Below are 22,691 nucleotides of genomic sequence, written 5' to 3' on the forward strand. Positions count from 1 at the left end.
TAGAATATTAAGTGAAAATTAAATTATTTTGTTGTATTTATTAATTAACTAAAATTACTAAGATTATTTATAATTAAGCAATTAGACAAAAAGAATTATAATAGTTAATTAATATGGCTTTATCTAAGAAAGATATCTATGGATATTTATCAAGCTAAGTAATTTATATTTTAACATTAACAATTCTTATTTGACTCTTTATTAACAAAATTAAATTTTTTAGAATTCCCACTTTTTTATTAAATTTAATTATTATAAACATATTCACTTATCAAACAATACTAAAAGCTTTATTTTAAGATATATAGATATGGATAGAAAATAGAATAAAAAGGAATACAAAGTAATTAAACTATTTTTATTTAAAAAGGATTCTATACTAAATAATCTACTCTATATGTTAAAGACATGATTATAAATTTAAATTTATGATTTAGACTTACTAATGGTTGATAAGTCATTTTTGAAAAATGTTTTTATAATAGAGATCAAGATCTAGAAGTGAAAAGAAGAGAAAGAAAGAAAAGAAGAGAAAGAATAAAGATAAGAAAAAAAAAGATAAGCATAGTAAGAAGTCAGATAGAAGATACTCAGAATCTAGAAGCAGTAGTGAAAGTAGCAGATCAAGTAGAAGCAATTCTCCTAATTAATAAGGAGGTAATGATGATAACAAAATAAAAATCATTCCTTTATCATTTCCTAGTAGTGGAAAGCCATAGTAAGAAATTACAACTCCTACATCTGCACAAGGCGCTAGCACATCAAGTGCAATTCCATCTACTATACTTCAAATTGTAAATAAAGCGCAACAAAATGTATAAGCAGCAGTTGCATCAAATACAAATCCCTTGAGAGAAAAGAGAAATGCGTTTAGTTCACCACCAAAAAATACAGGTTCAAACGGATTTGGAGCTCCTGTCTCTGCTGGTGGATTAGAGATACCAGGTCTAGGAGGAATTAATATAGGATCAGCTGGAACTAGTGGATTTGATATTGGCATCCCAGGTTTAGGTGGATTAGGAGGTTTTGGCTTACCTTAAGATACTTAAATTATTGGAAATAAAATCCCTCCTGCTCTTTAAAAGCAATACATACATGCACTGTAATTTAATAGAAACATTATTATTTATAAATTTCTATCAAAAATAGTTAAAATAGTTTTTATAAAACATCAAAACATTTTGATTAAAAAGAGGCACTCAATTTAACCAAATCTAATAAAATTTTTAGAGCATTTTTACTTTTTTTCTTAAAACAATTTAGATAGATCAAGTAAAATATTAAAATATTAAAATTTTTTATAAAATTATCAGGCGTGTTTATATTGGAAATATCCCTGACCCCGTAGATGTAGAAGATGTTTGTAAATTTGTTTTTGAGCAGATGGCTAATGCTGGAGGATTATTAGAGCCAGGAAATCCAGTAAATAATTATATTTTTAACAATTGAATATTTAATTAATAAATTTATTATGAATTAAAAAAGATTTAAAGCAAAAAGCATGATCCTATAAAAAAATTTATTTTCTTGTAGTTAAGATCTATTGAAGAAACATCTGCTTGTATGGAGCTAGATGGTATTATTTATGTAAATAGGTTTGTTTGCACATAAATGATCTTTAAATTTAAATATCTTTATTATAACAACTATAAAGAAAGGAAAAAGTTTGAGATTCAGAAGACCAAAAGACTTTGGTGTTTTGTAAAAAGTAGAAGGTACTCGTCCTGTACCTACTTTAGATAAGACTAAACTTAAGATTGTTTAAACATAAGTAGAAAATACTTACAATAAGGTAAAAATTAATTGCTTGCTAAAAAACTAATTATTTTTTTAATTTTAAATAGCTTTAAATTATGAATTTGCCTGAAAATTTCAGCGAAGAGCATGTTATGCAACTATTATTAACTTATGGGTATGATTAGATCAATTATTTATTATTTATTAATGAATTATATAAAATAGAGATCTAAAATCATTCCATTTGGCAGTTGATAAGATTACTAGTGAATCGAAGGGTTTTGCATTTTGTGAATTTATCACTGACAGATCAACTGTAGAATGCTTGAATAAATTAAGTGGTTAATAGATATGTAATTCTTTTTTATTAAAAATTTTCTTTGTAAATAAGTGAATTAAATTTTTGAAATTAGTGAATAAAGTCATAAATGTCAAAAGATGTAATCCTTAACTTGCACCACAACATGAAGAACCGATTCTTTCACTTGACTAGTTATACAAAAATTTAGTTGAAAACGTTAATAAGACAATCATTGAATCTGGCTAAAAGGATATCTAAGAAGATTATTTAAAGAAAATGCTATCAATAAATGCTCCTAAATATGACGGGTTGATTACAGAAGATGCAACAAATGTGTTAAAGTTGCATAATATTGTCAATAAGCAATTAATAGAGGAAGATGCGGAGTATCATTTTATTTTTAATGATTTGAAGACATAGCTCGATAGAATAGGAAGAACAAAATAAATTATAATTCCTAGAAAGAAAGACAAGTTCTTAGAAGGAATCGGATTTGTTTTTGTAGAATTTGATAATGAAAGAACAAGCTAAATTGCAAGCTTTTTACTTTAGGTTTAACATTTTTAATTTAGTTTTATTTTATATTTAACTGGCTAATTGTTATTAAATATAGAAAATCAAGTACGATGGTAAAGATGTTAAAGCAGAGTTTTACAGTCCTTAATATTTTGCAGATAGAACATTCTATTGAAAACAATTAGCTTAATATTATTTAAATATTGTTTAATATTTTTAAAAAAAGTGTATTATTAATTAATTAACTTGCTATTATTATTTTAGTAGTACAAAATAGATTTGAGAGGGAGATGTGCCTATCTATTAATATCTTGAAAGAACTTCTTCATATATTTTTTATAAAACATTTTTATTTTAATAAATTAATTAATTACTCTTATTCTTCAATTTTATTTATTTTTTTTAGCAAGCTTTAGGACATAAATCTTACCAAATATGCCTCAATAATTTTTATTTTTCTTCCATTTAAACCTGTAAAAGTATCCAAATAATAAATAAAAGTTTATTTAATAATTATTATTATTATTTTTTTCGGATAGAATTCGAAAATGAATGATGACTACAAACAACATCTTATTGATGAGAACTTTACAAATAGCTATTTAGCCGATTGTTTAGAATAAAATATGTATTAAAATTGATATTCCAATATGAAAAGTTGGTAAAAATTGTTTTAAACTAATTCAACTAAAACAAATATTTAAACATTTTTAAAAGAGAATTATTGTTTATAATTAAGTTATCGTTAATAGGCTCTAAAATAAGCATAATAACATTGTTCATTTTTCATGCTTCAGTTCATAAATATTTTTAATAAAATTAATTAAAAATAAAATTAAATAGAATCAAAGTCATGTTATTAATTTAAAATACTTAAAAGATTCTTAAAGTAGTTATTCTAAATTTGTTTGTATGAAAAAATAAATGGTGAATTAACATATTTTACAATTTTTAATACATTTATCTTTTAATTAAAATACAAAATTATATAATAAATTATATCAATAAAATTTAAGTTGTTTGTTAGAAACTAAATAAATTAAGGAAGTGTCAAGTTAAGTTGGAATTATCAGTAAAAAAACTAAATTAAGTATGGGTATTAATTTTATATCTTTTGATCATAAAACAAACAACTCCTACCTAACCTACACTTTTAACAGTAAATGATCTATCCATAAAAATTTATTAATTAAAATTTATTTAACTCTATATCCAACCTTCTTGAAATATATTTGTTATTAAAGTAATTATTTATTTTTAAGATTTATTTCATTGTAAAATGCAGATATTAATTTATTCAACAATATTTATCTGATATAGATTATTATAATAATAGCATTAAATATTCTTAAAATTAAAAATTAACAGGAATATAATTAAAAAATAAATAAATAATTTAATTAACTCATCAAATATTAGTAGAAATAACTAAATTAATAAAAAATATCAACATAAATTCTACCTTCACAAAACTACATTAGCACTGGTCACGCTATGGACAAATCTCTCAGAAACAGGTTCATGCCTAAGATCTAATCCATCACTCTTATTTCATCTAAAGAAAAAAGAGTGAACCCTTCACGATCTTCATCAGTTGAACAAAAAAAACTAAGGTTCAATTAAAATATAAGGTATTAATTATTTCATCGCATTTCTTTTATGAAATTGTTACAAACAATACAAAAAATATCATATCAATAAGATTTTTAAAATAGACTTTAAATAATATGTAAATAATAGAATTTTTATGAATCTTTATATTAAATAGCTATTATTAGAGCTAAAATGATCACACAAATAACATTAGCAAGAACTACATTTCAAAGCAAGAGATGGAGAGTTTCGATTATTTGCAAAAAAATGCTAAATTTATTGAGTATAGTGATTACAACATTATATGCGTTGGTCAGTAAATAATAGCTATTTCCTACTTCTACCCTGAGGACTATCCTGAATAGATGAAAGAGAAATTTGATCAAAGACTAGAAGAAACTAAATTAACTATTAAGAGAAGATTTCCTTTTGTTCAACTTCTACTTAAGCCTATGGAAAACTCTGCAGAGACTTCTTATGGAAGAGAAAAGCCTAACAAACCTTTCTTCGAAGTACAAACTTGTTCTTATATTACTAACTAAGGAATTTAGAAAAGTATTTTATCTTCTATGGCACTTAATGGTCAACTTCCTAAGGTTTCTTCAATCATAAATAATTTATGTAAATTAATTCTGATTTTTATTTATAAATAGTAATTAATTTTTTATAATAAATATAGAGAGAACTTTAAGAAATGTCGATTTAGTTGTATAATTGGATTGTTTCTTAAAGAATGTCCAATTAATAGGACCTAATAGACAAAATTAATCTCTTCTAGAGGGATTGCAAGTATCATTAAAATAAAAAACAGATGAGCTACTCCCTGTAAGTATCTATAAAGATGGAAAACTTAATACTAGCAAGATTTTAGATGAATGTGGAAGCTCCTAGTTCCTATCAAAAATAAATATACCTTCAGGCGAGAATTTGTCATTAAACAATTCTTTGTGCCGCTCCTCAAGATGTAATTAAAATTAGAAAGTTTAAATTTTTATATATTCATTTTTATTATTTTCAGCAATAAGCCAAAAGCATTTGAATTTGTCTTAGTCAAGAAGTACTAAATCAATTACATTCAGCTAAAGAAGCTCAAAGCTAATTTCTTAGACATCAATCTTCTTAGGAACAAAATCAAGTTCTAAATATGACTCTAAAAGTGTTAGAAGCAATTAAAATGAATCTATGATAAGCTAAAAAATGTTGAGCCCCATTGAAAAATTTACATCTCCCCTCAAAAAGAATCAACCAATAAAAGTTTTTTCTCTCAAAGCACAAACAAACAAAAGTGGTACTGCCTATTTAAAAAATATCCCACTTGATGTAGAAGATTACTAACTAGAAATATCAGGATCAAGAGAGCTGAAGTATTTCAAGCAGGTAAAACAAAATATAATATATTTTTATAATAAATCTTTTAATTTCTTCTTTTAAAATGATATCAGCTAATTAACTTAAAATCTCTCTATGAGTAATAAAATGATGGAATCTTAACAGTTTACTATGATTTGGAAAGGGAAGACCTTTGCTAAGGAAATATTAAGGTAAACTAAAACAAGACATTAATAAAAGACGCAATTATTAAAATTGGAAACCATGAATTTTGGAATCAATCGTCCTCATAAGAATGTAAATAATTTTTATAAAAATATTTTTAACTAAAAAAAATTAATTTAGAAAATAAAAATCTGTGGTACTAATAGATTGAGAGCGAAAATAATTAAAATTTCTATTCATTTTTTAGTCTTCCTGGTTCTTACTTTATTGAAATAAGCAAGGAAGGTTGCTACACAGAAAGAAAGTAGGTTCATTTTAAAAGAGGAACATTTGAGTTAACAGTGAATCTTGTATAGTCTACTCTTGTAAAACTTATTCTCAAAACAAAGAGCTTAATCACACAAGAACTTGTTGGAAATTTTATGCTGAAAGTTGTAGATGAATAAAATAATATCTTATGGAATTAAATGACTGATGAGACAGGTATTTCAATTATACAAATTTCTCTTATGAAAAAGGTGAGAGTTTATGTCTAAAGAGAAAACTTTGTCAGCGTTTTCTAAGATATATACTTATCAGCTGAAATGCTTGATCACGATATTTTTGTTATTCCTTAAAATGAAAATGTGAAAAACAGATTAGACATTCTCATTCATGAGCCTCATAATGAATTTAACTTAAATTACTAGTTACTATGTCCTGGGTTCAATCCTGTTAATTAACATAACACTTCAAACGTGGTCTACGGAGCTAGCTATGACTTTATCAAATTCAAGAACGGAGGTAGACTTATTGGTATTTCAGTTTAGCAACTAAATGGAAAGAATTTTGAAATTGAAGCTTTTTCTATTCTATAAAAACCTAATGTAAAAGAATAACTTTCAAATTAGACTCCAATTTAACAAAAAAAGTAAAATAATAATTTTAAGTTTGAATGAATAAAATAAATATTTTATTTTAGTAAAAATTAGACTCCTTCTGACTCATAGAATAATGAAAATGATTTCACTTTCTTAGATCTTTACTCTCGCACTGTGTGCTATCCAGATTCCACAAAGTAATAAAAATATGAAGAACATCAAAAGTTAGGAAGAAATTTCTGTAAAGCCGTACAAAGTGTAAACGGTTACTTTTATTCATAAAGATTAGCTACTACACCTTTGCAATATTAAAAGAATATCAAAGATTATGTCTATGTGAATGAATAGTTATTGAAGGTAATTTTATTTTAACCTTAAAATAATAAAGCATTTTATTTAAATTAAACAAGTATACTCCAGAAAAAAGTGCAAGAGTCTATGTTATCTATAATAACACTTTGTTGGATATATCATATATCAATCAGAATATTTTTGTTTAGAAAAAATAAATAGGATACTTTGATTTCGCATAGAAGGCTTTTATAGACAGCTTGCAATCTTATATTAGTGAACCTTATAATTGCTAATCTAAATAAGTTTTGCATGAGAAAAAAGGCAATTTATAGTAAGTTAATCCATCAGAATATGCTACCAAGAAAAATATTGCAAGGCCATTCCAAATAGATAAAATTGCTTTAAAAGACTCAAGAGAAGCAAAGTTCTTCACACCTGTAAATAAAAACTAATAAAGGTAACAATAATCTGTCTTTAATAAAAGATATTGAATATAATAAACTGAGCTTAATAAGCTCAAAAAATAAAATATATAAATATTAATAGAAGTTTTATATAAATATAATATTGTTTATTTGTTAATTTTATTTATTACTTACTTCTTAAAAATTTGTAATTATTACAATCATATTCTAAGTTGATTTACTGCTTACAAGTATATAGAATATGTAATTATTTTTATGTAGTCTATTTGTGACATATATTTTGTGTTGTCAATATAGAATTTTAAATTAAATTTTTAATAATTTTGCAGCTATTATAATTTCAATAATATTTTCATTTTATTTTTTAAGAAAATAAACAAATTAAATTTATATTTTATGGATTCATATTTAGTGCATACTTTTATTAAAAATAAATAGAATAATTATGAAAATAATATTACATTAAATAAACTAAATTACTATGGAATATTTTTTTAAAATTTGAAAAACAAACGATTTTTTATTTTTTATAAAAATATTAAATTAATTTTAATTTTTTTTTTTTTAAGAATTAAAAAAATTCATAATAAAGAAAATGTTGCGCTTAGTAGCATTTTCAAAATTAATTTTAACTAATGGCAAATAATACTAAATTTTTATTTTCCTTACTTTAAATACTGAAGCATTTATTCAAATTGTTATAAATATCCTTTAATAAAATTAAAATAAAAATCAAAGAAGCAAGAACTTTATCAGCATCTAAGGTAAAGACTCAAATATATTTAGATTATACTTATCAAGCACTTTGCGAACTGGCTTCCTTTACGATAGGATTTACGGTTGGTTAGAGTGCGAAAGAAGACTATTCCTAACGTTATTATTGAGTAACTTTTCATAGTTGCTTGAAAATAAAACGTAAGGAACACCATATCCAACATTTAGTTAGAATCTTATAATAATTAAATTTTTATTATTCAAAAAGATGTGAGTATACTATTATCCTTGTAACTTTTTTCAGTAATGAAGACAAGTTAAACTCGATTCACTTAAACTAAGCTTGATGAACCATAAAAAGAAAAGGTAACTAAATTTTCAATTATCTAAAAAGGCAGTTATGTGTACTTGCACTGATATTGTGATTTGTAAGATTACGGAAACTGCCAAAAACAAATTAGATTATATAAAGAAATGTCTTATTCTAGTTAATCTGTTTTGGACTCTTTGTATACTCATATTTTTAGACTCTAAATATGTTTAATTATAAAATCTCATATTATTTTCTTAAATTAAAGCAACATAATTTTACAATGAAGACTTTACTTCCACATGTAGTTATTGCTTTCTAAATAGGCTAGAAATGAAAATAAATTTGTAAGTAAGATTATTTTGATTATTGCAACAACAAAAAAAGGCAGTTTTGTGTACTTGCACTGATATTGTGATTTGTAAGATTACGGAAATTGCCAATAAAAAATATGAATAGAAACTCTCCTTTAAAATACTTCATTATTTTAAAATCTGTCCATCCTATTCACATTTTTTTAAATAAAAAAAAGCTATTTTTTTATTTAAATTAATTATAAATTCTAATAAAAAGGTTAAAAGGTAGACCTAAATTTATTTATCTTCTAATAGAAGAGATAAATTGCTTATTCAGATATTTACAGTCTATAATAATATTTAAAAAAATTCTGAGAAATCTCATAAAAATAATAACTAGAATTTATAATAAAACAAATAAAATTAAAGTTTATAATTTAATATTTAAGAATATTTTAAAACTATTTTATTTGTATTTCTTTTAAATATATTACTTTTCTGTCTGTAATAATTGATTGAAACTTACTTGTTTATCTAAAAATATAAAGTTAAATTTATAAAAAATGCTTTCTTATAATTATGAAATATATATAAATTATTCTACCTATACAATAAAAACCTTTCTAAAATGAGCATGAATAGTAAGAAAAATTTTACCCAAGTTTACAGGTGCCCATTTTATAGAGGGATTTTATAATAAAAAAGTTAAATTTATGATAAAAAATATATTCCATTTTTAATGAATACTCAGTTTTTAAGTGTTCCTAGTTAGACAGATTCTATTCTATTAATTTTGTATTATTATGAATTAAAAATTATTTACCTACAAATACTTTAGAAATAAAAATGTAATTTTAAGTAAAAAAAATAAAAATGAAATTACTTACTATATAAATTATTTTATTAAAAATTACTAATGTTTTGAAATCTTCTTTAGCTGTTTTTATTTTTTAATTAGAATTAATATATATTTAGCTGTATAAATTGAAACCTGGAAGATTTACAACAATCTGTCAAATATAAATATAAAATTTAAAAAAAATCATAATAATAAAATAATTTAATTTTAGTTTAGTATAAATATTGAGGTATTTAAGAATAAATAATACTTTGAGCATTGTATTTTTTATTTTTAATATTTTGAAAAAAAACACTATTTTTAATACTATCAACTATTTAATTATCATTAGTATTTTATGTAAGCTTTGAATTTTAAATTAGGTAATATTTTGTTTATTAATTGCTACAAATATCAATTAGATATTTTGTAATTATTTATTAGAAAACTTTCTAACCTCTTTGAATTACTGATATTTTATATTTTTTTAGAGTTTATCAGATTTGATAAAGCTTTAAAGATAATTTAATGCTTTAAAAAATAATGAATTTCGAATTATTTAATAATATTATGGAAAGAATATACAGTTATTTTCATTTAAAAAATATGATTTATGTATAAAAATCACAAAAAAGTGCTTAGAATTTTTTAAGATTACAAAATTTAATTTTTTTTTTTCTATTTTAATTAAAAAATTTACATTATTTGAATTGTCTAATATAATAAATTCAATTTTAAAAAACACTTAAAATAGCATTTGTGTTTAATATATCTATGTAAGTTAAAAATGTATAAATACATTCTGAATTTGATTAAAAATATAATTAATAAATACTTAAAATAATAACAATAAAACATTAAAAATTATTTATAAACAAATATAAAAATGAGCTTTAAATTTTTATAAAGATTAGTGGAAATCACTACTTTTATAATATTGCTACTAGGTATTTTCTGGATTGTATTTTCAGCTATCCTTTTTTCGAAAGATAAAGATGTTACAGATACCTCAAAGTATGACATATACAGAGGTGCTTTAGCCCTTGGTATTGCATTTGGTATTTTGCTTGTGATATGGGCTATCATTGGATTAATAGGTGCTTGCAAGAAAAATAATTGCTTGTTAGGAACTTTTAATTTTGGTATTTTTATATTCCTTTTAGTATCAATCGCTATATTAGTTTTAAGCATTATTGTTGCTGCAAATTTACCTGATTATAAAGACGATAAAAATTGCACATAAAAGAGCCTTTTAATTGACCTAAAAAATCTCAATAATCAATCTTACTAAGCACTTTGCTAGAATAGTTGTCAATGCAATTTTAAGGGATCTTCAATCTAGGCTTTATAGTAAGGTATCATTAATTACAGTGGTACTTAAGGAGCTTAGAAAGTATAAGATTGCCAAGTTTTTAGTAGCTTCGGATTAAGTAATTAGAATTCTAATAGTGATTTACTGAAGGCTATTGAAGATACTTTTGACTGCAGTGGATTTTGTTCTATAAACACATACTACGTTTTTAGTAATGTAAATAATGGATTCCCTAACAAAGATTGTAAAGTAGAGTTGCTTAACTTCATTGATGACAACAACAAAAGAGTTATTATTGCAGCAGCAGTAATAACATTCTTCCTATTTCTCACTTTTATACTTTCAATTTGCTTATGTGTTAAAAAACCTAAGGGCGAAAATTTCTATGAAAGAAATCAAGTTGGCTAGTATAATAACAAATGAAATATTATAAAATTTAAAATTATTAAACATATATAAGAATGCATGCATGTATATATGAATTTGTATTTGTAGTAACTATTAGTTTTGAGATAGAAATAGTAGATTAAATTAACAATTCATCTAAAGTTATACCTTCTATAATTATTTATGAAATCTGTTTGAGTTTTTTATGTTTAACTTTGAAAAGATATTTTTTTGATAAACAATCAGTACCTTCAAAATTATCACCACAAAATTTGCTAATTTCTCTAACTAACTTAAGATGAAGATTATTTTAATATTATTCTATATAAATATGCTATCTGATTTTAGTAAATAAAACCTTTATCCTAATGTTGTGTAATTATTAATTATCCTTGAAATCATAAAATATTAAAAAAAAGTTAACTATAGAATATTATTATAATTTATTAATATTGCTTGTTTTGCTTTTCATTCACTTTACTGTAAATAAAATTAAAAAATAATTATGAGATATTTGGTATTATTTTTATAGACTAAAAGCGTATTTTTAATTTTAGAATTAATCAGTTTTCAATAAAACATTATAGAGATTTCTATGCAAAATAAATTAAAGAATTATAAACAAAAATTTATTTAAAAATTTTCTGTAGGTATATATTACTCACTAAAAAACTAATTACTCAAACCAAAATCAGATTGAACAAATTTTTTGAAAATCAAAGTTTTAGATAACTGGACTATTTTGTCTATTCTTTAACAAAAATTTAATTTTGAAATTATCTAATTCATTTTTTAATTAAATTCAAAAATATATCAGATTTTGACGACTTTTTAATAAAGATAGGATATTAATAACTTTGAAGTAAATTTTACAAATTAATATTTACATATAAAAGCTATTAACAGATGTAAACAAAAAAAATAATAATTTACAAATTATAAAAATAAATAAAAAAGAAAACACAAAAAATATCATAAAAGAAAAATAAAGGTAAATGAACTACAAAACACTTTAAAGGTTAGTTGAATTTTCTACTGTTTTGCTCTTACTACTTGGTATCTTCTGGGTCATATTTGCAGCAATCATCTATTCAAAAAATAAAGACATAAGCAATGTTTCTGAGTATGATTCTTATAGAGGAGCCCTTGCTCTTGGTATTGCTTTTGGTATTATACTCATATTATGGGCCTTATTAGGTTTACTAGCTGCCTGCAAAAAGTACAATTGTCTCTTAGGTACCTATAATGTGGGAGTTTTTATACTTCTTCTTGTTTCTCTAGCTATTTTAATCATTAGTATAGTTGTGACTGCTTACATCAAAGACTATAAAAATGATACTGATTGTACTAAAGAGAGCCTATTAAAAGATCTAAAAAAATTAAATGATTAATCATACTAAATGCTTTGCAATGTAAACTGTAAATGCAATTATAAAGGATCAAATTTAGATGCTCTATCACATGGTATAGTTAACTATAGCAGTAGTTAGGGAGTTTTAAGAGCATAAGATTGCCAAGGATTTAGCAGTATTGGAGTAAGTAACTTAAAATCTTATAGCGACCTTTTGAGATCAGTAGAAGATACCTTTAACTGCAGTGGTTTTTGCAATACAAATAATTACTATGTTTTTAGTGATGTAAATAATGGTTTCCCTAACAAAGACTGTAAAAAAGAAGTTATTGATTTCATAGATACTAATAACACAAGAATCATTATAGCTTCAGCTATTATCACCTTCTTTTTCCTTGTCAGCTTTATATTAGTCATATGCTTATGCTGTAAAAAGCCTAAGGGAGAAAATTTTTATCAAAGAACAGGTGAAGGATAATACAAAGCATGATTAATTATATATTTTTTTGTGTATATTTATATTATTACATTTATTGTTAACTTTACATTTAATTAATTAATTTTACTTCAATTCTTGTCAACTTCAAAAATAAATCTAATATTTTAATCATATAATTTTCAATATCTTTATTGTAAATTTATTTAAAAAAATCTTAATATTACATTATTTTATCTTCTATTTTTACTCACTAAGATAAATTGAAACAAAATAATAAATAAACTATAATCTATTAATTCTAAAATAGAAAATTATCATAAAGAAGTTGAATCAGGATATAATATTGTTTTAGTATTTATGCAAATAATTAACAGTATATATGCATTTATTAAAATTAAAGGAAATTATTATAATTAGATAAATAATAAATTATAAAATTATTTTAATTAATGTCAATTATTGGAAATAATTTCAGATTAGTTATCTTATTTTATGATAATTATTTATTTCAAAAAATACTATATTTAATTTACATTCCAAAACTATTGAAAAAACGAATGTTAACTTATAAATGAAATAATTAAATCTTTATGTTTTTTTTAAGATTTCTGCTAATAAAAATTCCTTTTTAATCTATATTAGCTTTATTAAATAAAGTGAATAATTATTATTTGAATATTATTTTTTAATTTTATTCAATGATATTTTTAAATTAGCTACCCTTTCATTTTTATTAGTTTTTATATTTAACACTATATATATGTTTAATAATAAAATAATAAGGATTTTTGATAACTCTTAAATAATCTATGATTAAAAGACTATTAAATTAAAATCAAAATTACATTTTTAGAATAAATCACTAGATAAATTTGAATTTTTTAATCATAACTTAAAATCAAAAATTTAAAAAGATTTAAAAAATTATTTAAGTGATTATTAATATGATTTTATTTTGTTAGAAATATAATTTTAAATTTAAAAGTTTTTATTCAACCAACTCATTTATAAAAAAACTTATTAGAATTTTTTTGAAATTAAATTTTATTTAAATGGTTTAAAGATTTAAAATCTGGAAAGCATATAAAAAATGTAAATTTAAATCATAATATTACTATTAATATTTATAACTCTATGATTAATTTTAAAAACAATTATTGCAGATATTTAGAGCCTTTTGTCTTCCTAATTTTATGAAAACTTTTTACTTAATCAAATTTTTAATTCAAAAATATTAAAAATTTGAAGTAAATTTATTTTAAAAATAGTATCTAGCTTGTATGAAATAACATAGTTATTTATTTCATTCAAATTTTAAAAGGTTTATTTTTTTTTAATTGTTTTTACTCTTTTTGAAATGAAAATAATTGAGTTATTTTTATTATTAAATTAAATAACATTTATATAAAATTTAATTGATATTTCTAAAACAATTTGATATTTTTGAGAGTAATTTATTAAGCAAATCAAAAAAATTCAATTTAAAACATTTTGCTCCAATGAGATTTCTTTCAAATTTTCTTTAGAAATATCAAAATTTAATGAAAATATATTTAAACATAAAATTTGCTGCTAAGATTAAATTATGATTGATATCTTTAAAGTGATTGCTACATAGAGATTGCTTAATTGATATGCAAACAAACGCTAAGAACAGTTTTATTTATTATTAAAATATTTTGATAAACCCTAAATTATTTTTTATCTTAATATTTTCTGATAATAAATTTAAGATATATCACCACTTTTGGGTTCTGTCAAGAATGTAAAGAGATTCATAACGAGTAGGATAATCTCTTTCAGCAGATGGCTTAAGTCTGTGATCCCATTCACCAACATTAAAAGTTTTACCGATATCACCCAAAAGGAAGTGATTGTAAATAAGAACGTAAGCAAAGAGAACCCAAGCCAATCTGTAACTCAAGTAAACGAAAGATAAGTGAGTCTTATATTTAACGTTGTGTTCTTCTTCCAAAGAGATATGATCACCAGCATACTTAATAACTAAATTCTTCCAGGCACCTCTACATAATTTTATAAATAAAAGTAAGTTTAAGAATTCTACAAAAATATCTATTATTGAAGTAATTTCTCTGTAATAAAGTGCAATTCCTCTAAATTATAATAGATTTGAGAATAAAATACTCATCAAAATTTAACTATTTGTCCAAAATATGTTAATTTCAATTAGTCTAACATAAATGAATTAATGATATTATTTGCTATTAAAACTGCACTCATTGCTTTTTTATTTAAATTTATGTAAATTGATTCACCTTCTACCCAAATACCAGTGGGTTTCAGATTGATATTTTCTCAAGAAGGCAGCATCATACTATTCCAAGTACTTGTAGTATTGATATTTTGATGAAACTTTGAAGAATCTATTCATTTCCCTTATCTATTATTTATTTCCTTTTTATTTTTAATTTCTTAATCTTTTCTTTTATTTCTATGCAAAGATTTCTCTTTAGTATTTTATTGATATTTTCTCACTTCTTTTAGTTTAGATAATTAATCAAACAATCTTAATTATTTATTTATTTCTTTCTTTCTATCAATCTATTTATCTGTCAATCAAATTATTTGTGCTTTGATATTGCTTGCATCTTTCTCTCAAATCTTTGCTTGATTATTTGTCATTCATTTTATATTGAAAGAAAGCATCATAGTTGTTTATTTATTTATTTTTTAATAATTCTTTTTATTATTGTATGAAAATCTTATAAAAATTGAACGTACATATGCTTAGTAATTATTTAATCATTTTTTTGTTTGCAAAATGCATACTTTTGTGTTTTTTTTATTTTTAGATAAACTGTTGAAAATTGAAAATATTTTTTTTTCAATATTAAATCTTGTTTTTATGAAAATTTAGGATAAATAAATGGCTTAAATGTAAATTGATTAACTTTTTAAAAAATAAATAATTTAAGTCAATCAAAAATTAAATGATAGAGTAATTATTTCCAGTGTAAATTTTGATGAATATAAATTCCTAATTGTTAGCATTCAATTAGCATTCGATAAGTAACACTTAATATTAAAAGTTTAATTAAAAAAAACAAAGTGATAAAGGAGTGCAATTAAAAGAATCAAAATTTTAGATACTTTCAAAATAATTAAAGAAAACTCAAGAGCCTAGAATAAATTATTTAATGAAGAATAGAAATGCTGTGTCTTTGAATTAAATTTTGGCGAGCTAAAGAAACAATAAATATATTAGCGAAGGTTAATTAGATCCCATACTAGCTTACCATTTAAAAGTAAATAGATAGATAACATGTTAGAAATAATAATTGCTTAAATAATTAAAAGGTTAGAACTGAAAAAAGAAGAAGTGAATAAATGGATAACATAAAATAAAAAGAAAACAACCATTTTATATAGATTGTGTAATTATCTGAGAATACAGCCATATAAGAAAATATTAATAGCTTAAATTCTTAATAAAATCTTTTATAGAGTGCTGAAAGAAATCAAGAAATAACGAACCAAAATAACTCAAATCAAAAATATTTAATCAATAGCCCTAAAACTAACATCCCTAACTCTAACTCTACGTTGATAAAAGAATACTCAACATAAAACAATATAAATGAGCGTTCTGCCTCAAGCTAATTTTTATCTAAAAGAAATATCAGTCCATTAGAAAAAGTAAAACTAAAAGGTCTTAAATCTATAGAATCAAGTCCTTCAAAGCCTACATCAAATAATTCAGTAAAATATCTACAAATATATAATTTCACTTATTAGTTATTTATAAAATTGTTAATTTAAATTAGCTTAAGTCACCATCTATAATCAAAATCTTACCATAATTAACTACTAGAAGGACTTCCTTAATTTAAAATGTGGGATAAAGCTTAAATGATTTAAAAACTGAATACAAAGAAATAATGTCTGCAAAGACTGAGAGATAAAATATTTTTTTGAAACAGCAGGAAGAGAAATAAAAATAAATGCATTTTGATCTCAAAAATTCAATTAATAGATTAAACAATTAATCTATTGTAAAAGATGCTGCTAACCTCTACGGATAGGTCGATTGCTTCTTGGCAGGAAGCATTAATTACTCAAATTATTTGCAAAATCAAGACAATGTATTTTCCCTCAACTAGAAATTAATGGAAGAAGGAATTATAGCAAACACTTCTTAAGTTTCCTTCATTAAAAAGCGTAAAAAAAAGCAAGAAGGTAATTTGAAAATTTATATTGAGAATAGGAATAATAATATGATCTTCTTTTAAAATAATTTTTATCATTTAAAAAATAAGAAACTTAATCAGATACATAAGCTGAAGAACTGTATGAAGGTAAATTAAGAAAATAGCATAAAACTTAGATAAAAAGTAAAAATGATTTAGATGATATTCTTGGCACTAAAAAGAAATAAGAAAGAGAGGAAATATTAGCAAAAGTAGCTAAATTTTTAATGTAAAAAAAGTAAACAAAGAATAATGGTTAGAATAATTATAATAAATGGTATATTAATCCAGAGTACAGAAACGTTTAAAGAGTTGATAGATAGGAAAAACTTTATCCTTATGCCTTTGATTAAAATTATTTGTATAATAATATTGAAAATTACGAAGAACTTTATAGAGACAATCCATTTGATAAAAAGCTAGCATAATAAAGATAACAAATTAAAGATTCACAAAAACTAAAAATTGAAAATTTAAGAAGTATGTTAGTTAATTCTGATGTCATTAAAAGCTATACAAAGTAATTTATCTTTTAATTATTTCATTTTTAAACTAAAAAAAATTTATTAAAAAATAAAATTAAAATTAATTTCTAAAAAATCTAAATTAAAATTTAAACATATTATTATTTCAAATATCTAGAGACAATATAAAGTTTAAAAATAAAATAAAACTTATTGATTATTTTAATATAGTTTTTATGTTTGGCTTTTGTTTTATCAAAACCAATATGTTACTCTTTAACTTATTATTGACCATATTTGATGTAAAATAAAAATCTCATTTAAATAAAATTTAGATAACTAGTTTAAAATGGAGAAAGAATTCCACTGTTTATGAAAGAAGTTTTTGATTAAGATGCAGGTAAGGTGAAAGCAAGATCATCTTTGCTCAATAGGTATTACAATTAAAGTACAGAATCTGATAAAGTTTGATTGATACAAATAATAAAATAAAATATTTTGAATTATATTATGTTTATAAAAAGTTTAATTAATTATATTTATTGTATCACCTTAAAATTATATTTTCATTCAATTTTGAGCTTATATTGATATATCTGTAGATTTTTTGCTTTCTTGTTCATTCATTTATTGATCAGTTCTGATATAACTTTTAAAATTTCTTCTATGATAAGTATATAATTTGGATATATTTATTCTTTATTATGAATTCACATTGTTCAAACTATTATATAAAATACAAAGTACATTTAAATAGTAGCTAATAAAAATAGTTTTTTCTGATTTTTATATTAACTATTGTAGATTATCTTTCAATATTTTGATAGTATAACATTTTAAATTGATTGAAATTATCTTTTTACCAACAAATATTCAATTCTTTCCTTTTTTTGTATCAAAGGGTCTTAATGCCAAATAATTTACGAAGATACTCCCATGATATAAGTTAAATTACGTTCATAGGTCCGAAGCGGCACCACTAAGGAATAAAACCTTTATAAAATCCTTTTACACCTTCAAATTAATATGTCTTTACAGCACAATCAATAAGTCCATTATATGTCTTTGCTCCCATTTTTTAACTCATAATTCTTGTTTTAATCACATCCATTGGAGAAGTAGTAACTGAAAGGACAAAACCTGTAACAAAAGAACATATCAAATAAACAGAGAATCCTTCTTTTATATTCAAATATTTTTATATCATATGCTTAGTATGGTCATATGTGGTCATTTTGGTACCAGTAAGAATTGCTCCTCTTGTTAGATTAGGCATTAATCCTCTCCACAATCCCTAAACTCCTTAAGCTTCAATAATTTTTGAAATTTCTTAAATAAATCCTTTTTTAGCGCGTCCTTCAACATTTTATAATCTAACTTTAATTCTTTTATAATTGATATTGTTTATTTTAAATTTTAAACGGGAATTAATATTACAAATCTAAGGGATTAGAGACTAATGCTCCTGCTGATCCACTTAATAATCCAGCCATAAATTTTTTCCAAACTGGAGTGTTTTTGGGATCTGTGGCACCAAGCATTTCTTTAAAGGGTTCATAGAGACCAAGTCTCAAAGTAGAATAAGTTGCTTCTCTCAGTAAACTAGCTTAGAGACCCTTGTAAAGAGAGAAAAAGCCCTCTTCTTAAACAATTACTTTCATGCCTGTAACTATATTATAGTATTTTTTTTATTTTGGAACTCCTGCTACAACTTCTCCTTCTTTTTACAATCTAATTTTAACTGTATCAATAGGATGAGTAACAAAACCTGATATCATTGAAGCTACTCCTGCTAAAGCCATTCTTATAGCAGATTCTTAAATTGAACTTCCTTTTACTGTTTCCATTTTATAAAATAGTAATAATGCTTTGATATTAAAAAGAATTTTATTATGAATTTTAATAACCAATATTAACAAATAATCTTAATATAAATTTTTAATAAAGTAAATATATCTTATAAATATGTTTAAATGACCTTAATTTACACAAATATCGATTAATATTTCGTATTAATAGATGTAAACGTAATCATATTAAATCACCTATCATTATCATTTATATCTAAGAATAGAATAATTACATACCATTTGAAGTTAAGTTTCACTGTATTATTTCTAGCAATTTTCAAATATTCCTTGAATAATATTTATCTGATAAATCAAAATCAAGTATTATTTTAATGATATTTTTAAAAATTATAAAAATAAATTTCAATAAAATAATTTATACCAATTATAATTTTATAATTAATAAAATTAATTTCTCAATTTAATATTAGCCCTAAAACTATTGAAATTAATTTCATTCAGATTAAAAATAATGGATAATTATTAATTAAGTTAATTTTTTTAATTTATAAAGAAGACTTTAGATAAAAAATGAAAAATATATAATTTAAATAAAACTATTTTTTTAAATATTAAATTAAATAATTAAAGTTTGAGACTTTAAATATGCAATGAACATATTTTCTTTTTTAGTAAAATTCGTCATATTATGAATTTTTGATTTTTAGAAATTTAAGATATTAAGTACTCACTACACTCATTTATATAAATTAAATTTATATTAATTTTGGATATTTTAAATTAAAAGTACTCATTTCGTATTACAAGTTATTGAAAATTGAAAGCCAATAATTAAAATTTTAGCAGTATAAAAAGTATGTTTATTTTTATTTATTTATTTATTTTTTTGGGTCTATTTTAAGAAATTCATTAGTTTTTAATTTAGTACAAAGAAGATGCGAGAATTTTGTTTGAGTTTATTTTTTCTTATATCATTCTTGCTTTTCTTTCCATTATAAATTAAATTTCTTCAAAAGATTCTGGTTTGAGGCACATCATCCCAATAAGTTAAATTGGTGTAAAATTAAGAAATAGCTTTTTATCTATTTATTTTTATGTTATCTTTTTCTATTTTTCTTATATTTGTTTGTCTAGCATGCATTTAAGAGTATCATATACTATCATTCTAGATTCTCTATCCATTATGTAAGAAGGTTTATAGGATTGCTTATTAAATGCATGAAGTACTGGTTAACTTTAAAATTGCTTTACTTTTGACATTTCAAAGATTAATGAGCCATGAAGTCCATCTTTTGAATTTGCCATTTTTTAATTTTATTCTAAGTAATTTTTATATGAGAGCAAGCATTATTTGAGTAAGCCAAACCTATTATAAAACTAGTTACATCTATGTATCATATGAATCTTTAGCTTTTCGTTTTATTATAAAATTACATGTGTATTTTGGTCAACTTCTAGTATCATTCTTTTATAATCTTCTTCACTATAATACTAATGTTATTATGAATCAAACTCTTATTCTGCTTCATCTTCTTATTAAACAGAATTTTTTATTTAATCAAAGTTTTCAAATTCAATCGACTATTTGTCACGCTGTTAACTATTAGATTTTAAAGTTTTGGTGTTTTAATCATTTTCTTTACTCTCTTAAGTAGCATCTTTAGGTAAATTTTCTTTATAATTACTTATTTCAATTGCTTTAAACTAATTAAAAATGTCTATATTTTAAGGAATGTTTAGTTCAATTTATAAATTTTTATTCTCATATTGCTTATTTGTCATAGGTAGATTATAATTTTAATTTAACTCCTAATTAGATAATTAGATTTGTGATTGTGAATACATTAAATTATTATTAAAACCATTTTAAGGCTTTTTCATAAATAGCTAATCTGTTTTACTCATAAAAGTTTATTTAAGTGAAGGTTAATTTTAGTGCCCAAAAAATTTTTCAGTTGTTTGAGCCTAATTTATGATTCTCACCTAAGGGGTGATTTATCTTTTAAATGTCATTTATGTACTTTGCATCACATCATTATCCTAAGAAGAAAGCTTAGAGCGAATAGTTTACTTCATTTAAGTTTGCATATCAAGCTACTTGCTATCATAATCCATTTAAAATTTAACTTAAGACATTGTTGAGAACTACCCTTTTTAGTTCAAAGAAAACTTGTTAGACTAAAAATCATTTGCCTAAAATTACTATTCCTCTGAAACTTCTATTTATAATCCTCTATCGTTGTGTTTTAAAGTTTTACTTGCTCCTGAAACATATTTAGAATTTTATGAGTTCTAATTGCTTCTGAAGTTAGAATTAGTACTTCTGAACATTTTCACCTTAGATGCACCACAAATAGTTTCAATTCTTTGGATATCATTATCATTTTTAGCATAATAGCTTGTATATTTTGGCGGTTAGTTCTCCTGAGCTTTTTTTTTGTAGTGTTTTCTTATTTGCTTTTATGTCTTGGTTATTAAACCTGATAGAAAAAGATTTTACTCATTCAAAACTGTAAGCCTTTATTTGCGAATCTCATACAGTTAATGAATCTAACTCAGCCTTTTCTCTTCTTTCTTAATTTCTACTGCCAATCTTTCCATGTCTTATATTAAGACAGTTGAAAACTCTTGATAAATTTCACACTCTTTTTATAAGTTACGAAGAAATTAGTTCATACCTATCTTATTTTCCAAATTGCGCAATTTTATATTATAGTCTTTTATTTTTTACTAGGCATTCAAAAAAGCTTTTAGCATAGCTTGATATCTCTTATCAAGCACTGCCTTCATATGATCAAAGGTTTATCCTATTTTATCTGGAAGAAAAGATATCGACTACTCTAGTCCAACTAAATTTTTGAAGATCTTTTAAAACCCTCGTTTCATTATGTTTAAATCATCAATAGAATTTGCTATAATTTGCTAATCTAGCTTTAGAAATTTGATTTAATTGTTAGCTATAATTGAAGAATCATTTTAAATATCATATTAATTTACTTACTCTTAATATATATCGCTTAATTATTCATTTTAAAAATCATTTTCTTCATTTTATTAAAAGTAATTTTCTAATATTTATTATCTTGTGTTTTTATGTGCTATTTATGCCTAACTCAAATTTTAGTCATAATGATGGGAATCTTAGTTAGTTAAGTCAAAGTCTTCTTTATGTTTTGTATCTTCATGTACTTCTTCTATTGTAACTAATTACGATTTGCTTTCCATTTGATAATGATAATACCTAAATAAATACGCTATTTAAAAATCAAATTTCTTTTGAAATCTAAAGTCAAAAGAAAACAAATAAACAACAATAATAAATAGTAAGAATTTATTTTAAT

General features: G+C 22.7%; 9 protein-coding genes across 9 annotated transcripts; 7 read left to right on the forward strand and 2 right to left on the reverse strand. All coding sequences in view use genetic code 6, as the record gives it.

The window, feature by feature from the left end:
- Positions 1–310: 310 nt before the first annotated feature.
- TTHERM_00151210 (splicing factor u2af large subunit) lies at positions 311–2,729 on the forward strand (the record flags this gene model as incomplete). Its single annotated transcript, XM_001021657.2, has 9 exons — positions 311–343; positions 486–1,102; positions 1,314–1,422; positions 1,486–1,587; positions 1,655–1,792; positions 1,845–1,912; positions 1,963–2,090; positions 2,151–2,590; positions 2,652–2,729. The coding sequence occupies 9 exons, from the start codon at positions 311–313 to the stop codon at positions 2,727–2,729; spliced, it is 1,713 nt and encodes a 570-aa protein (XP_001021657.2).
- Positions 2,730–4,048: 1,319 nt separating this feature from the next.
- TTHERM_00151220 (hypothetical protein) lies at positions 4,049–7,286 on the forward strand (the record flags this gene model as incomplete). Its single annotated transcript, XM_001021658.2, has 8 exons — positions 4,049–4,185; positions 4,323–4,768; positions 4,827–5,111; positions 5,166–5,524; positions 5,590–5,773; positions 5,822–6,551; positions 6,603–6,858; positions 6,912–7,286. 8 exons carry the CDS (start codon positions 4,049–4,051, stop codon positions 7,284–7,286), a joined length of 2,772 nt encoding a protein of 923 aa, XP_001021658.2.
- Positions 7,287–8,280: 994 nt separating this feature from the next.
- TTHERM_000151229 (transmembrane protein, putative) lies at positions 8,281–9,123 on the forward strand (the record flags this gene model as incomplete). Its single annotated transcript, XM_012798982.1, has 3 exons — positions 8,281–8,443; positions 8,513–8,595; positions 8,818–9,123. The coding sequence occupies 3 exons, from the start codon at positions 8,281–8,283 to the stop codon at positions 9,121–9,123; spliced, it is 552 nt and encodes a 183-aa protein (XP_012654436.1).
- A 1,014-nt stretch (positions 9,124–10,137) lies between these two features.
- Positions 10,138–11,548, forward strand: TTHERM_00151230 (tetraspanin family protein). Its single transcript, XM_001021659.3, has one exon. It carries the CDS (start codon positions 10,166–10,168, stop codon positions 11,111–11,113), a length of 948 nt encoding a protein of 315 aa, XP_001021659.2. The 5' UTR covers positions 10,138–10,165; the 3' UTR covers positions 11,114–11,548.
- Positions 11,549–12,072: 524 nt separating this feature from the next.
- Positions 12,073–12,918, forward strand: TTHERM_00151240 (tetraspanin family protein; the record flags this gene model as incomplete). The annotated part of the gene is made up of 1 exon (XM_001021660.3): positions 12,073–12,918. One exon carries the CDS (start codon positions 12,073–12,075, stop codon positions 12,916–12,918), a length of 846 nt encoding a protein of 281 aa, XP_001021660.1.
- Positions 12,919–14,605: 1,687 nt separating this feature from the next.
- Positions 14,606–15,259, reverse strand: TTHERM_00151250 (transmembrane protein, putative; the record flags this gene model as incomplete). The annotated part of the gene is made up of 2 exons (XM_001021661.3): positions 14,606–14,891; positions 15,144–15,259. 2 exons carry the CDS (start codon positions 15,257–15,259, stop codon positions 14,606–14,608), a joined length of 402 nt encoding a protein of 133 aa, XP_001021661.2.
- A 655-nt stretch (positions 15,260–15,914) lies between these two features.
- On the forward strand, positions 15,915–18,010 carry TTHERM_00151260 (hypothetical protein; the record flags this gene model as incomplete). The annotated part of the gene is made up of 5 exons (XM_001021662.2): positions 15,915–16,133; positions 16,186–16,587; positions 16,653–17,064; positions 17,145–17,595; positions 17,875–18,010. Exons 1-5 carry the CDS (start codon positions 16,026–16,028, stop codon positions 18,008–18,010), a joined length of 1,509 nt encoding a protein of 502 aa, XP_001021662.2. The 5' UTR covers positions 15,915–16,025.
- A 424-nt stretch (positions 18,011–18,434) lies between these two features.
- TTHERM_00151270 (2-oxoglutarate/malate carrier protein) lies at positions 18,435–19,386 on the reverse strand (the record flags this gene model as incomplete). Its single annotated transcript, XM_001021663.3, has 2 exons — positions 18,435–18,924; positions 18,977–19,386. 2 exons carry the CDS (start codon positions 19,384–19,386, stop codon positions 18,435–18,437), a joined length of 900 nt encoding a protein of 299 aa, XP_001021663.2.
- A 2,306-nt stretch (positions 19,387–21,692) lies between these two features.
- Positions 21,693–22,211, forward strand: TTHERM_000151289 (transmembrane protein, putative; the record flags this gene model as incomplete). Its single annotated transcript, XM_012798983.1, has 1 exon — positions 21,693–22,211. One exon carries the CDS (start codon positions 21,693–21,695, stop codon positions 22,209–22,211), a length of 519 nt encoding a protein of 172 aa, XP_012654437.1.
- Between the last annotated feature and the right edge of the window lie 480 nt (positions 22,212–22,691).

Source organism: Tetrahymena thermophila (genome assembly GCF_000189635.1).
Source record: "Tetrahymena thermophila SB210 genomic scaffold scf_8254545, whole genome shotgun sequence".
Lineage (NCBI taxonomy): Eukaryota > Ciliophora > Oligohymenophorea > Hymenostomatida > Tetrahymenidae > Tetrahymena > Tetrahymena thermophila.